The sequence below is a fragment of the Salvelinus sp. IW2-2015 genome, linkage group LG35 (assembly GCF_002910315.2).
Source record: "Salvelinus sp. IW2-2015 linkage group LG35, ASM291031v2, whole genome shotgun sequence".
NCBI lineage: Eukaryota > Metazoa > Chordata > Actinopteri > Salmoniformes > Salmonidae > Salvelinus > Salvelinus sp. IW2-2015.
The window spans coordinates 7,468,767-7,485,674 of record NC_036874.1 but is presented as its reverse complement, the minus strand read 5'-3'; the positions used below and the strand labels follow the sequence as shown (position 1 = coordinate 7,485,674).

General features: G+C 45.7%; 1 protein-coding gene across 5 annotated transcripts in view; it reads left to right on the top strand.

Annotated features, from left to right (window-relative positions):
* LOC111958827 (semaphorin-6D-like) overlaps nt 1–16,908 on the top strand; it is a 145,503-nt gene that overhangs the window by 101,675 nt on the left and 26,920 nt on the right. For all 5 annotated transcript variants that reach the window (XM_023980111.2, XM_023980110.2, XM_070437253.1 and 2 more), the window contains 10 exons: nt 4,187–4,301; nt 4,670–4,727; nt 10,130–10,186; nt 10,589–10,690; nt 13,071–13,161; nt 13,400–13,522; nt 13,773–13,861; nt 15,765–15,982; nt 16,297–16,428; nt 16,620–16,775. In XM_023980111.2, the coding sequence (XP_023835879.1) occupies nt 4,187–4,301; nt 4,670–4,727; nt 10,130–10,186; nt 10,589–10,690; nt 13,071–13,161; nt 13,400–13,522; nt 13,773–13,861; nt 15,765–15,982; nt 16,297–16,428; nt 16,620–16,775 (1,141 nt within the window). The remainder of the gene's footprint in view (nt 1–4,186; nt 4,302–4,669; nt 4,728–10,129; nt 10,187–10,588; nt 10,691–13,070; nt 13,162–13,399; nt 13,523–13,772; nt 13,862–15,764; nt 15,983–16,296; nt 16,429–16,619; nt 16,776–16,908) is intronic.

Below are 16,908 nucleotides of genomic sequence, written 5' to 3'. Positions count from 1 at the left end.
TACGAATTAGCTGCTCAACAAGACCTTAACTAGCTGAATCAGATATGCTAAATTAGGGTTGAACTGAAAACTTACAGGACAGTAGATCTCCAGGAAGAGGGTTGGGCAGCCCTGTTCAAATACATAATTACCACTATCGAAATAAAATAGCTATACATTTGAGCTATATGACATAATACAACATCTGATTGGGCCACACGTACAGCCCATTAGTGGCACCTAATCGATAGGAGGTGTGGTAAGGAGGTCCTGGCGTTTACAGTCGCCAGCCCCATCCTTTATTTAAGAGGTGACAGAGACTGAGGCCTGGCGCTTTAATTGATCTATCTGGAGGAGTGGACCATTAGCACAAATAGCCACACTAATAGATCTATATGTGGAGCCCATCTCAGGTGTAATGAGGGCCATTTGTCAGCAGGTCTGAAGGTGTCTGGGCGTCAGAACCCCTCACAACTCCCCAGGATGTCCATTATGTATGGTAATACATCCAGTGCCCAGCTCCACCGCCGGAATCATCTCCCTCGCAGAGGCTAATTGGAGGAACTGGGTTAGAGGTTTCCATGGCGACGTGGCGCCAAAAACTTTAAATGAAGTGAAAGTGCTGAGGAGTAATTAAAGGGACGAGAGGTCGCCGGGGTGGACTTATCCCTCTCCCTTTCTGCCCCACAGCGAATCACTGCTCTGCTTGACCCAATCACCCCAGAGTTAAAATCTTTAAACAGTCGAGTCGGACTTGCTTGGTTGGGGGAAAGATGCTTCCCTCGAGGAGATTGTAATTTCAGATAGTGTCCCATTTTAGAGGTCTGCTAATTCAGCTACAACTGCCAAGTTGGACGGGAAGGCCTATGCCAGGGGTGTCGAACTCATTTTTCCCAGGGGTCGGACCCCCTCCGACCCACGGGCCATATGTTTGATACCCCTGGCCTGAACAGTTAATGCAGCACTATGGGAGAGAAGATGGTCTACAGGCCAGATTTTGATTTAACTAGGCAACTCAGTTAAGAACAATTTCTGATTTGCAATGACGGCCTACCAAAAGGCATTAGGCCTTCTGCGGGGACGGGGGCTGGGATTTAAAATATTATAATAAATATATGACCAAACACACATCACGACAAGAGACAACACTACATAAAGAGAGAACTACGACAACATAGCATGGCAGCAACACATGACAACACAGCATGGTAGCAACACAACATGTCAACAACATGATAGCAACACAACATGGTAGCAGCACAAAACATGGTACAAATATTATTGGGCACAGACAACAGGGCAAGAAGGTAGAGACAACCTTACATCACGCAAAGCAGCAACAACTGTCAGTAAGAGTGTCCATGATTGAGTCTTTGAATGAAGAGATTGAGATAAAACTGTCCAGTTTGAGTGTTTGTTGCAGCTCGTTCCAGTCGCTAGCTGCAGCGAACTGAAAAGATGCGACCCAGGGATGTGTGTGCTTTGGGGACCTTTAACAGAATGTGACTGGCAGAACGGGTGTTGTATGTGGAGGATGAGGGCTGCAGTAGATATCTCAGATAGGGGGGAGTGAGGCCTAAAAGGGTTTTATAAATAAGCATCAACCAGTGAGTCTTGCYACGGGTATACAGAGATGACCAGTTTACAGAGGAGTATAGAGTGCAGTGATGTGTCCTATAAGGAGCATTGGTGGCGAATCTGATGGCCGAATGGTAAAGGACATCTAGCCGCTCGAGAGCACCCTTACCTGCCGATGTATAAATTACGTCTCCGTAATWTAGAATGGGTAGGATGGTCATCTGAATCAGTTAGTTTGGCAGSTGGGGTAAGAGAGGAGCAATTACGATAGAGGAAACCAAGTCTAGATTTAACTTTAGCCTGTAGCTTTGATATGTGCTGAGAGAAGGACAGTGTACCGTCTAGCCATACTCCCACGTACTTGAATGAGGTGACTACCTCAAGCTCTAAACCATCAGAGGTAGTAATCACACCTGTGGGGAGAGAGACATTCTTCTTCCAGACCACATGACCTTTGTTTTGGAGGTGTTCAGAACAAGGTTAAGGGCAGAGAAATCTTGTTGAACAATAAGAAAACTTTGTTGTAGAGCATTTAACACAACATCCGGGGAGGGGCCAGCTGAGTATAAGACTGTATCATCTGCATGTAAGTGGATGAGAGCACTTCCTACTGCCTGAGCTATCTTGTTGATGTAAATTGAGAAGAGCGTGGGGCCTAGGATCGAGCCTTGGGGTACTCCCTTGGTGACAGGCAGTGGCTGAGACAGCAAATGTTCTGACTTTATAGACTGTACTCTTTGAGAGAGGTAGTTAGCAAACCAGGCCAAAGACCCCTCAGAGACACCAGATCTCCTTAGCCGGCCCACAAGAAGGGAATGGTCTATCGTATCAAAAGCTTCGGCCAAGTCAATAAAAATAGCAGCACAACATTGCTTAAAATCAAGGGCAATGGTGACATCATTGAGGACCTTTAAGGTTGCAGTGACACATCCATAACCTGAGCGGAAACCAGATTGCATACCAGAGAGAATACTATAGACATCAAGAAAGCCAGTCAGTTGATTATTTAAAAAAAATTCCCAACACTTTTCATATACAAAGGAAAATTAGAAAGAGGCCTATAACAGTTAGGATCAGCTTGATCTCACCCTTTAAATAAAGGACGAACCGTGGCTGCCTTCCAAGCAATGGGAACCTCCCCAGAGAGGAGAGACAGGTTAAAKAGGTRYGAGATAGGCTTGGCGATGATAGGGGCAGCAACCTTAAAGAAGAAAGGGTCTAAACCATCTGACCCAGATGTTTTTGGAGGATGAAGTTTAAGGAGCTCCTTTAGCACCTTTAGCACCTAGTGACCACCTGCAGGGAGAAACTTTGTAGCGGGGCAGGGGAAAAAGAGGGAGGAATATTGGGGCTAGTCGCATTAGAAGGGGTGGGAGATGAAGAAATGTTGGATGGGCAAGGAGGCATGGCTGAGTCAAATAGGAATCCTGACTTAATGAAGTGGTGATTAAAGAACTCAGCCATGTGCTTCTTGTCAGTAACAACCACATCATCAACATTAAGGGACATGGGCAGCTGTGAGGAGGGTTTATTCTCCAGGTCTTTAACCGTTTTCCTGAACTGCTTGGGGTTAGACCCACAGAGAGAGAACTGCTGCTTAAAGTAACTAACTTTGGCCTTCCGGATAGCCTGAGTGCACTTATTTCTCATTTGCCTGAACGAGAGCCAGTCAGCGTGAGTATGTATGTGCCGAGCCTTTCGCCAAATGCAATTCTTGAGGAGGAGTAACTCTGCAAGATCACAGTCGAACCAGGGGCTGAACCTGTTGTTAATTTTAATTTCCTTTATGTGGGCGTGTTTGTTAACAATACCACTGAAAATATSAAAAAAGAAGGTCCAAGTGTCTTCGACAGAGGGGATCAAGCTGATTCTATACCATTTTACAGAGGCCWGTTCATGAAGGAAGGCTTGCTCATTAAAGTTTTGACAAATCAGGACAGGTTGTTTCACTGAGCAGCCATTACGAACGCAGGCTGTAAAACAGTGATCACTAAGGTCAATACAGAAAACACCAGACTGATACCGATCAGGATTATTTGTGAGGACAACATCAAGGAGAGTAGCATTTTCTGGGTGTTTGGAGTCATCCCTTGTGGGATTGGTAATAATCTGAGAAAGATTTCGGGAGTCCCATTGCTTTCGGACTTGGTCAGGTGGTTTAAGCATGTCCCAGTTGTTGCAGTGTTTTTGTTTTGTATAGCTCTTGTGATAAACTTAGGGTCTAGAGATGCTTCCCGCTCCCCCCTCTTAATTTACACAGTTAAGTGTATTATCTCTAGCAGCACAGCACAGAGTCATGGGATAGCCCACATTAACAACCACATGACAGTTAGAACAAATTGCAAGCTGGGCATCTGCAGCAAATGTGGGGCAAAGCAAAAGCATACAAAATAGAAACTGAGAAAGCATACTGCAATCAGAGGGTTATATCAAGTCAACAACCTATTTTCTCTCTCTCTCTCTCTTGTACTCTCTCAAACAATCTTTATTTTTGTGCTTGAATACACCTTATTTTCAGATTCACACCCTTGATTTCTTTAGTGCTTGGTTTGTCGTTATGGAGATTTTTTCCCCCGGATTAACACTGTCACTGAACTGAGCTTGCTACTCTATCCCCCTCCCCATGCAGACTCATACCTGTACCCAAGCTTCCATGGCCTCATGTCGGACAACGATACAGTACGACTGGGCCTGGACTTCCAGAGGATGCTCCGGATCAACCACATGCTCTACATCGCAGCCAGGTCAGTCACCACGCCTCTCAGTATTGTTCACTCATCTTCAATGCACTGGACTGCCTTACATTAACCCTGTATTGACTACTCTTCATTGAATCCCTTTGTAGTATTTCTGTCATTGTATCAGTCAACSATATTGGATAGCTCCCGTTACGTTCATATTGTCATACAGTAGGTTTATTATGTAAAAGGTTCCTCAGGCTCAGCAAGAAGCCATTCTACATCAATAAGCCTGCGTTAAAGAACTGTGTGACTGACCCTAATCAATCTAATTTAGGCCAAGAACAGGCAGCTTGGGTGTGGTGTGGTGGGATTGGGTTTCAGGGCAGAGAGGAGACATCTTCAAATGTTTTCTGAACTTTGACCTCTTACAGGGATCATGTGTTTGCTATCAGTCTCAGCGCCWCCTCTGAGCAGATCGTCCCACAACAGGTAAGCCTTATGTTGTCTCACAAACACATTGTTTACATGAGTCATGACCTCATGGGTCATAGAGTAGTGTATCATTGCAGCTGGCTGGACGTAAGAGCATTACTGGTGGTTCAATGGCTCCTACTTTTCGGCTCATCTTTTAAATATAGTTTATTTGTGTTATTTTCTTCTTACTCAGCCGGTCTCTTCATTCAAGCAGATACGAAGCCATTTCACTTCAGACAGATATCCAATAGAAGTTATGTCGTGCACTCCTGGTTTTGAAGTGCTCTTTCTCTTCCATCTGAATCCCATTTGTCAAACACGATTGCTCTTAAATAAAAATCACTTTAAGGCCTGGTTTTGTGTTTGCTTGTCCCTATCGTATTTAGATTCATTTACAGCATGAGTCATCTCCATAAGGGACCCACTCAACATCAATGAGATCTAACGTTATTGACTTGTATTTGATTGCAGTGGAAATACATGAGCAGAATGATGTGTAGTGCAGAGAATTGTCAGAAGAGAACGTATGTTTTTTTAAAGAAGTTAGGAGAACTAACAATATGTGCATTGCATAGTACATAGTGCATTTATTTATTTCACGTTTATTTAACCAGGCCAGTTGAGAACAAGTTCTCATTTACAACTGCGACCTGGCCAAGATAAAGCAAAGCAGTGCGACACAAACAACACAGAGTTACCCATGGGATAAACAAACGTACAGTCAATAACACAATAGAAAATCCATATACAGTGTGTGCAAATGTGGTAAGATTAGGGCGGTAAGGCAATAAATAGGCCATAGTGGCGAAATAATTACAATTTAGCAATTAACACTGGAGTGATAGATTTGCAGAAGATGAATGTGCAAGTAGAGATACTGGGGTGCAAAGGGTAAAAAAAAATATATAATATGGGGATGAGGTAGTTGGGTGGGCTAATTACAGATGGGCTGTGTACAGGTGTAACGATCGATAAGCTGCTCTGACAGCTYAWACTTGAAGTTAGTGAGGGAGATATAAGACTCCAGCTTCAGTGATTTTTGCAATTCGTTACAGTCATTGGCAGCATAGAACTGGAAGGAAAGGCGGCCAAAGGGGGAGTTGGTACGGGTGGGTGCTGCTATGGTGACCAGTGAGCGGAGATAAGGCGGGGTTTTACCTAACAAAGACTTATAGATGACCTGGAGCCAGTGGGTTTGGCGCCGAATATGAAGTGAGCTCCAGCCAACGAGAGCATACAGGTCGCAGTGGTGGGTAGCATATGGGGCTTTGGTGGCAAAATGGATGGCACTGTGATAGACTGCATCCAATTTGCTGAGTAGAGTGTTGGAGGCTATTTTGTAAATGACATCGCCGAAGTCAAGGATTGGTAGGATAGTCAGTTTTACGAGGGTATATTTGGAAGCATGAGTGAGGATGCTTTGTTGCGAAATAGGAAGCCGATTCTAGATTTAATTTTGGATTGGAGATGCTTAATGTGAGTCTGGAAGGAGAGTTTACAGTCTAACCAGACACCTAGGTATTTGTAGTTGTCCACATATTCTAAGTCAGAACCGTCCAGAGTAGTGATGCTAAACGGGCGGGCAGGTGCGGGCAGCGATCGGTTGAAGAGCATGCATTTAGTTTTACTTGCATTTACGAGCAGTTGGAGGCCACGGAAGGAGTGTTGTATGGCATTGAAGCTCGTCTGGAGGTTTGTTAACAGTGTCCAAAGAAGGGCCAGAAGTATACAGAATGGTGTCGTCTGCATAGAGGTGGATCAGAGAATCACCAGCAGCGAGAGCAACATCATTGATGTATACAGAGAAAAGAGTCGCCAAAGAATTGAACCCTGTGGCACCCCCATAGACTGCCAGAMGTCCGGACAACAGGCCCTCCGATTTGACACACTGAACTCTATCTGAGAAGTAGTTGGTGAACCAGGCGAGGCAGTCATTTGAAAAGCCAAGGCTATTGAGTCTGCCGATAAGAATATGGTGATTGACAGAGTCGAAATTCTTGGCCAGGTCGATGAAGACGGCTGCACAGTATTCTCTTTTATCAATGGCGGTTATGATATCGTTTAGGACCTTGAGTGTAGCTGAGGTGCACCCATGACCAGCTCGGAAACCAGATTGCATAGCGGAGAAGGTACGGTAGGATTCTAAATGGTCMGTGATCTGTTTGTTAATTTGGTTTTCGAAGATTTTAGAAAGGCAGGGTAGGATAGAATATAGGTCTGTAACAGTTTGGTTCTAGAGTGTCCCCCTTTGAAGAGGGGGATGACCGRAGCAGCGTTCCAATCTTTAGGGATCTCCGACAATACAAAAGGGAGGTTGAACAGGCTAGTAATAGGGGTTGCAACAATTGCGGCGGATAATTTTAGAAAGAGACAGTCCAGATTGTCTAGCCCTACTGATTTGAAGGAGTCCAGATTTTGCAGCTCTTTCAGAACATCAGCTATCAGGATTTGGGTGAAGAAGACATGGGGAGGCTTGTTGCTGTGGGGGGTGCAGAGCTGTTAACCGGGGTAGGGGTAGCCAGGTGGAAATTATGGCCAGCCGTAGAAAAATGCTGATTGAAATTCTCGATTATGGTAGATTTATCGGTGGTGACAGTGTTTCCTAGCCTCAGAGCAGTGGGCAGCTGGGAGGAGGTGCTCTTATTCTCCATGGACTTTACAGTGTCCCAGAACGTTTTGGAGTTTGTGCTACAGGATGCAAATTTATTTTTGAAAAAGCTAGCCTTTGTTTTCCAGACTGCCTGTGTATATTGGTTCCTAACTTCCCTGAAAAGTTGCATAAGTTGCATATGTTGCATATCAATATCCTTCCAGGATATCCGGGCCAGGTCGATTAGAAAGGCCTGCTCACTGAAGTGTTTTAGGGAGCGTTTGACAGTGATGAGGGGTGGTCGTTTTACTGCGGACCCATTACGGACGCAGGCAATGAGGCAGTGATRGCTGAGATCCTGGTTGAAGACAGTAGAGGTGTATTTAGAAGGCAAGTTGGTCAGGATGATATCTATGAGGGTGCCCGTGTTTACGGATTTAGGGTTGTACCTGGTAGGTTCCTTGATTATTTGTGTGAGATTGAGGGCATCTAGCTTAGATTGTAGGACGGCCAGGGTGTTAAGCATATTCCAGTTTAGGTCACCTAACAGTACAAACTCTGAAGATAAATGGGGGGCAATTAATTCACATATGGTGTCCAGGGCACAGCTGGGGGCTGAGGGGGGTCTATAACAAGCGGAAACAGTCAGAGACTTGTTTTTGAAAAGGTGGATTTTTAAAAGTAGAAGCTCGAACTGTTTGGGCACAGACCTGGATAGTATGGCAGAACTCTACAGACTATCTCTGCGGTAGATTGCAACTCCACCCCCTTTGGCAGTTCTATCTTGGCGGAAATGTTGTAGTTGGGGATGGAAATTTCAGCATTTTTGGTGGCCTTCCTAAGCCAGGATTCAGACACGGCTAGGACATCAGGGTTGGTGGAGTGTGCTAAAGCAGTGAATAAAACACACTTAGGGAGGAGGCTTCGGATGTTAACATGCATGAAACCCAGGCTTTTACGGTTACGGAAGTCAACAAATGAGAGCGCCTGMGGAATAGGYMTGGAATTGGGGACTACAGGGCCTGGGTTAAACTCTACATCACCAGAGGAACTTAGGAGGAGTAGGATAAGAGTACGGCTAAAGGCTATAAGAACTGGTTGTCTAGTGCGTTGAGGACAGAGAATAAAAGGAGCAGATTTCTGGGCATGGTAGAATAGATTCAGGGCATGTACAGACAATGGTATGGTAGGATGTGAGTACAGTGGCGGTAAACCTAGGCGTTGAGTGACGATGAGAGAGGTTTCGTCTCTGGAGGCACCATTTAAGCCAGGTGAGGTCTCCGCATGTGTGTGGGGTGGGTCAAAAGAGCTATCTAAGGCAAGGTGAGCGGGACTGAGGGCTCTACAGTGAAATAAAACAATAAGAACTAGCCAAGACAGCCGTAGTCAAGGCATATGCCAGGTCGCAGTTGTAAATGAGAACTTGTTCTCAACTAGCCTACCTGGTTAAATAAAMGTAAAATAAAAATAAAATATTGACAGTAGAGAGAGGCATAAAGCAATCACAGGTGTTGATCAGGAGAGCTAAGACAACAACGGGTAAATGGCGATGAATGGGCAGAGCGGGTCAGTTAGGTACATACAGGACCTGAGTTTGAGGCTGGGGCCGACAGGTAAATAAAATTAGGGGCATCAGCTGTGTAGCCGAGTGATCATAGGGTCAAAAGATCAGCAATAGGTGAGTCAGGGTGGCTTTCGGTAGTCACTACTACGCTAGGCGAGCAGAGGACACCGCGTTCAGAAAAGCTAGCGGGCCAGGACTAGTAGATGGTCATTGGTCATCAGCCATAATACCAACCTGGCTTTCTCACCTTCCCATGCTTCTTATCTGTCTCAGAGAGCTCATTAGTGTGCGCCTGAGTCATAATTGAAAACCCACAGTCTGCTTCATCATGGATCTATTCCATTTCTATGGCCCAGTTTCAGTTCTAATCCCGTCTCCTCACCAGGCCCACCATGATCCCCCACTCAGAGATACTGTATATCAAAGGCCTGGATGGGTAAAAGCAATAAATAGCTAACTCCACCCCACTCTGCCAGAGGGCTAGGGGGAACTATTAGCATATTGCTGACGTCTATCCTATTTATCCTATCATATTGGATCTTCAATAGGGAAGTGAGAAGAGCCTTGGGGGAAACATTTCACTCCACTTTAAGGCCCAGAAGGGTAGCYGTTGAGTCTTGAGCCAAAAGGGGGACTTCACTTTAGTCTCTGGAGAAATCTTATTTCCCAGCATGCCCCATGGMGTTGATGAGTTTGTCGCTCCTGCAGGGAGGACAGCGGGGTCAGCAAAACACCCTCCCAGTCAGTCGGCAGTGGAACAGTGGATCTGCACTGGTGGGCAGTGCATTAAACCACCTTCAACCAGGCAACCTTGTTAACAAGTTGATGGGTCTCTTCCTATTCACTCCACTAGCGGGGGCCCACTGGGGGGCCAATGCTAAGAGATAAGGACATCCAGGATTGCCCTGATACTAGCTATCTATGGTCATCTACTTCCCATAGGAATGCATTGCAGATTCCTTTCTTATTCCTTGATCTTCTTGTTGGTRTAATTATCCATAGAGATGTCTTGTTGTTAAGAAGTACAGGTGGARTGGGATGGATTGTATGGGAGATGGATTGTAGAGGAACAATAATTTTTAGTTGCACGCTGACAAGGTTAGACACAGCTCCTCGTGTGTTTCAGATGTTTGTTTGTCAGAAGCTTATTTGAACTTGATGAGATTTTCATTATAGCTGTCTCCTAATAGCATTTGAATGGCTGGGTGAAAAAAGGGGTCTCTTTCTTGCTCTGACAGTTGGTTGTCTGTCTGTGTGTTGCAGAAATTGACTTGGAAGACAAAAGATGTGGATAAATGCACAGTGAGGGGGAAGAACAGCGTGAGTATCTCTCTCCCTTTCTTTCTCTCTGTGTCTCGCTCTCCCACTGTCTGGTCTGCGATGTGGGAGGGTAGTACTAACAATAGCATAGATTGCTTATCAAAATCAGCGCCACAGGTATCTGTAGTTCCAGAACCAGTCTCTGGCACAAGCAGTGTCAGCCTCCCAGAGCTCTAGTGAAACCATAGAGATCAGCACAGGGATTATGGTAATGACAAGAATAGGAACAGAAGTATGACTGAGAAGGAGGTTGTGTGTATGTGTGTGTGCGTGTGTGCGCCCTTAGCAAAATGCCATTCAGTGCTTAATAAGCTGTGCAATGACACTGCAGGTGGGGTGATAACACCAGCAGCCAGTAGTCACATTGTCGTCCTCTGAAACCCAGCTGTTTCCCTTTGACAGGATGAGTGCTACAACTACATCAAAGTTCTGGTCCCACGCAACGACGAGACGCTATTTGCCTGCGGGACCAARGCCTTTAACCCCACCTGCCGCAACTACAAGGTAGGACACCACACCTCTGTCACCTTTCTATCTAAAGCCCCCAGCTCCATACCCAGCACTGTTCTGAAACATAACAGCTGGGGTAAATAAGCTTAGTTTAAAAAAATTGTTAGCATGGGGAGGTTTAGCGGTTAAGGGCATTGCATTCAGAGCATATGCCTCTACAGGTGTTGACACCCTGACTTTCTCCTAACTTTTTGTGAGAAAAAAGTGTCCTCTCTTTATCTACAGTATAAAATCATCAAGTCGACATTGTCGTGCACAGATAGACCCCTATAGCGCTCCAGATTGCAGAACCACTTCAAAGGAGTGCTGCTATCCTGGATGTTGATGGAGAAACGTGTTGACTCAACCGAGGTTGAGGGCAGTCTGTTGACTGAACACAGATCCAGGATGATAATAACAGTCTTTATTTACACATCTGAGGAATAAACTGCAACCGCAGATGATTTGAGGATCATGTCATTCCACTGAGAGAAGAAGTGGGGGAGAGAGGAGAGAGTGGGGAGGAGAGAGAGTGGGAGAGGAGGAGAGAGTGGGGAGAGAGGAGAGAGTGGGGGAGAGAGGAGAGGAGTGGGGGAGAGAGGAGGGAGAGGGGGGAGGAGAGGAGAGAGTGGGGGAGAGAGGAGAGAGTGGGGAAGAGGAGAGAGTGGGGGAGAGAGAGAGAGTGGGGAGAGAGAGGAGAGAGTGGGGAGAGAGGAGAGAGGAGGGAGAGAGGAGAGAGTGGGGGAGAGAGGAGAGAGTGGGGAGAGAGAGAGAGTGGGGGAGAGAGAGAGAGTGGGGAGAGAGAGAGAGTGGGGAGAGAGGGAGAGAGTGGGGAGAGAGGGGAAGAGGAGAGAGAGAGTGGGGAGAGAGGAGAGAGTGGGGGAGAGAAAGAAGTGGGAGAGAGACGAGTAAGGCAGGGGGGAGAGAAAACAAAACATGCCTGAAAACTAGAGTCAGAATCCCAGGGGAGCCACTACTTTAGTTCCATAAAGGAACTCACGCCACCTACTCTCCATGGCTATCTGACTGCTCAAATGATTAACAACCTTAAGTGTGCCAGAGAGAGATGTCGGCTAAGTGGAAACATACAATAGGAAAATAGCGATACGTTAATTGTGACAACGGTGCATAGATAGACTCATACTCCCCAGGATGTCTACCAATACAAAAGAAGTCTGGTTGAGCTGAGATGACATCACGGTTCTGGGCAATGATTCACAGTGTGCTTTTTGGAAGAGGGGATGTAACGTCTACAGTCTGAGAAAAACCAGGAGCGATGACTACCTGGAGAACTGGGAATAGTGTGCTGAAGTGTAAATCATATCATGCAATCTGTCTGCAGCATTCCTTGGAAAGACTGAGGAGGGCAGTGGGGTCAGGAGAGGGTGTGTTAGGGTGAAGGGGATTGGATTGTGGGTGTGGACGGGTGGAACATGTTTTACTTTGCACAGAGTGCATTTTCCATGTAAATTGATCGCCACAAAACACTCTGCCCAATGAGCCAGCTGGATCAAAGACAGGGGTTGTGTGGCCAGGTGGTAGCTAGACCAGGAAGTGAAAACCTGTAGCCTCTAGTCTAAATCACACTGTACTGTAGTACTGAAGCCCCAGAACCATGGTTTAGCAGACAGATCAGAGATGTAACAGCCACAGTAACATTGGTGGATTTCTCACTTAGAGAGTGTACCTATAGGGAACACTGAGCAGTGACACAGCATTAAATATAAACACAGATGTTGACAGCTGTCACTGTGTGTGTTTGTGAAGGTAGCTGTTTGCTGGAGTGTGCTGGAGCTGCCGAGAATGACCTCTCCTCCGGGTCGCATTCTGCACCCACCCCACCACAGCGGGATTCACACATATTGTCTGAGCCGAGGTTTACGACCTTGTTAACGGTGGGGCAGGAATAGCTGCTAAAGATCTGTGGTTAGGAGATACTSTCTCCTCACAGTGCTGCCAGAGTAGCAGCCATAGCACAGGCTGACAGGAGTGTTACTCCTGACCTTTTGACTTCACTGTTGTTACAATGCAGTGTAAAACGTACTAAATAAAAGYTATCTTTATGACACGTGTTCCTATTTATTCATCAGGATTGACTAGAGGCACATTCTGTCCATGACTTTAAGGGGTCGACTTTATAACTTGGCAGTTAGCAGTAAAGCTAACCTGATATAAAACAGAACAATACTCAAGTTTGGACTGAAATMGATTTTTCAGTAAGGGGAAAACAGTCAACTTAACAACTGCAAACACTGACCTAGTTATTTTAGTTGAGGTTTTTCAATATAAGCTCCTTGGAGTTATTTTGTTTTAGTTACACTCCTATAAATAGCTTTATGAAGTACCCCCTTCCCTCTCTGAGTCCCCTCTTCTCTCMCTTCCCTCTCTCTCCCAGATGTCCACACTGGAACAGGATGGTGAGGAGGTGGTGGGTCAGGCCCGCTGTCCCTTTGAGTCTCGCCAATCCAACGTCGGCCTCTTCGCTGGTGAGTTGCTCTGGACAGAGACAGAGAGACAGCAACTTGATCAGTAAACCTGCCCTCAATCTTGCCAATTTGCCAGTGACATTTAGACATAGTTCACACAGTGTTATTGAGAGCAGCAGGTTTACTTTCATTGAGATGAAAATACACATTGGGAGGCATGGGTTTCTAGTCTTCATTGCAATTGTGTTCATTTGAAAAAAGCAAACCTTTCTTAAATTAGWGATTTTGTTCCTCTCAGGTGGTGATTTCTACTCGGCCACCATGACAGACTTCCTGGCYAGTGATGCAGTAATTTACCGTAGTCTGGGAGAGAGCAGCCCGGTGCTTCGTACCGTGAAGTACGACTCCAAATGGCTACGAGGTGAGCACCTGGCCTTGGCCTTAGGTCTTAATTTGAACCAACTTGTGAATTTACCTTTAGAATCTTACTCAAAATCTTCCTCAAATATCATTATCTATTTGTATGCAGTATTTCATTCTAAATCAAAGTGTGGTACCCACATGAGTGATGCTTCCTACCAAAACACTGACTGCCTAATGCTTAACTGTTGTGACTACCAAGTAGTACAGTCAGTGTTACTGTTTCATATTTCTCCCTTTTGTCTCCTCAGAGCCTCATTTCCTCCATGCCATTGAGTACGGGAACTACGTGTACTTCTTCTTCAGTGAGATTGCTGTGGAGTACACCACACTTGGCAAGGTAAGAGAGTTGTAGTTCAATACTACAGAAGGGGGTGGTAGGTAGCCCAGCGGCTAATGACCTGTAGACGAAAGGTGGCCGGTTCGATTCCCGGGACGGGCGCTGGGAAAAAGGGTACAATTGATCTGGCAAATAGAGGGCTGCTGGGTTCTCATCCTCAAGACATTCCCCTACCGTTGGGCCCTTGAGCAAGACCCTTTACCCCATAGATTCGATTTCCGCGACCCAATGAAAATCTAATTAGCATAATAATAAAAAATCCCCTTCAAAATCAGTCAGTTTAAGCTAGAGATATGTTTTTTTGCATTGGATGCGTCTCAATCCACCGCATCCGCTGATGTCGCACTTTCACATCTGCAGGGAAAGTTGGCAGMGCTAGAGTGGTGTTTGTCAGACCAATCAATCTTCTCACAAAAACATCTGTAGCATCCGACAAACTATTATGGAAAGATGAGACTCACCAACACAATAGTGTTCTCTGTTTTGCTGTACGGCCCCCACAAGCGTCTTGGGACTCGTCTGATGTCGGTACAGCCGACCTGCCAACTTCTGTCTGTAARGTCCGAACAGTTTCGTTTACACACTAATATGACCGCTCTGTGGAAAGGTGAGTTACTCACAAATACGTACATGTCCGTTGTTTTGCTCCAGGACGCCGACAAGCCTCAAGACTCATCTGAAAATCACCCTGTACCAGTAAAAAATTATCTACACACAATACGCCATAATGACGAAGCAAATACAGTTTTTTTTGATATTTTTGATAATGTATAAAAAATACAATAAAAATGAAATACCTTATTTGCATAAATATTCAGACCCTTTACTCGTACTTTGTTGAAGCACCTTTTAGCAGTGATTARAGCCTTGACTCTTCTTGGGTATGACGCTACAAGCTTGGCACACCTGTATTTGGGGAGTTTCTCCCATTCTTCTCTGCAGATCCTCTCAAGCTRTGTCAGGTTGGATGGGGAGCATCGCTGCACAGCTATTTTCAGGTCTCTGCAGAGATGTACTTTGCTCCGTTCATTTTTCACTCGATCCTGACTAGTCTCCCAGTCCCTGCCGCTGAAAAACATCTCCACAGCATGATGCTGCCTCCACCATGGTTCACCGTAGGGATGGTATTGGCCAGGTGATGAGCGGTGCCTGGTTTCCTCCAGACGCTTGGCATTCAGGCCAAGGAGTTCAATCTTGGTTTCATCAGACCAGAGAATCTTGTTACTCATGGTCTGAGAGTCCTTTAGGTGCCCTTTCGAAAACTCCAAGTGGGCTGTCATGTGCCTCTTACTGAGGAGTGGCTTCCGCCTGGCCACTCTACCAMAAAGGCCTGATTGATGGAGTGCTACAGAGATTTCTACAGAGGAACTCTGGAGCTCTGTCAGAGTGACCATCGGGTTCTTGMTCACCTCCCTGACCAAGGCCCTTCTCTCCGATTGCTCACTGTCTTCTRGACCTTCAATACTACAGAAAGGTTTTGGTACCCGTCCCCAGATCTGTGCCTAGACACAATCCTGTCTCYGAGCTCTACGGACAATTCCTTCGACCTCATGGCTTGGTTTTTGCTCTGACATCCACTGTCAACTGTGGACCTTATATAGACAGGTGTTTGCCTTTCCAAATCATGTCCAATCAATTTTATTTTGAGGAACGACGTCCAGTAACGCTGTAGAACCCTGGGAGAACCTCCGCTGTCTGGGGGGGTTAAGAAGACAGAACTTCTGTTGTTCACTGTAACATATGAACAATAATGTTGTATTGAATAGGCTGCAATGTAATGTCATGTGAAACAGTGTAATGTCATGTCACTGTGTTCTGTTACTGAATGAACACAAAAGGAATGAACATTTGTTGGAAAATCCTATAAAATCGAACCTTTCTCCATTCTCTCTTTCCCCCTCAGGTTGTGTTCTCCAGAGTGGCTCGTGTATGTAAGAACGACAACGGAGGTTCTCCCAGGGTTCTAGAGCGTTACTGGACGTCGTTCCTTAAAGCGCGGCTCAACTGCTCGGTGCCGGGCGATTCCTTCTTCTACTTTGACGTTCTGCAGTCGCTGACCAACGTGCTGCAGATCAATCWCAGACCAGCCGTGCTGGGGGTCTTCACTACACAGGCCAACAGGTCAGTCACAGTACCAAGCGGCAACATTACAGACGGCCATACAGATATACAGTACATASTCATACAATGAGTATGAGGTTTTACTGTACCTCTTCTTCTAAAAAATATAAAGAAAAAAAGATCATGTTCACATTTGCAATATCATAACCCTTGATATTGTATATTTTTAAAAGCCTATTTTATAAGATTGTTGTTTAAGGTCCTTTACAACCCTGGGCAGCAGTCTTGAATGCTTTATAGCTATACAATCCATTATAACCTGGGTTAATATGGGCCTTTCCKATGACAGATGTCTCTYTTGTTTTCCTCATCAGTATCACAGGCTCGGCAGTATGTGCATTCTACATGGATGACATTGAGAAGGCCTTCAATGGGAAGTTCAAGGAGCAGAGGAACAGTGAGTCAACCTGGACGCCCGTGCCTGAGGAGCAGGTACCCAAACCCAGGTAAGACCAACACATATGAGTGGGAACTTTGACAGCCTCAGTCCAGACATATTTACTTTATTCCAGTGTAAACACTGTCAACAAATGTTTGCATCTACAATATCATATTCCCTCAGCGTGAGTTCTTAGTAAATCTAGCCCAGTGACTTTGAAACTCCACTGACTAGCTTCTTCTCCTCTCTGTCTCACAGACCAGGCTGCTGTGCCGGCGACGGCTCTGCTGCTGCCTACAAGTCGTCCACGACCTTCCCCGACGACACCCTGACCTTCATCAAGAACCACCCCCTGATGGACGAGGCGGTTCCCTCCGTCAACCACCGGCCCTACTTCACACGCACAACCAGCAGGTAGCTACAGCAGCAGGGTGGATGGAGGGATGAAAAGATAAAAGGGAAAATTGATGGGTAGAAAACTATTTAATCGATCTCCTTGGTGAAATAGATAACAGTTGGTCCCTTGTATCAACATGAAAAGCCCTTT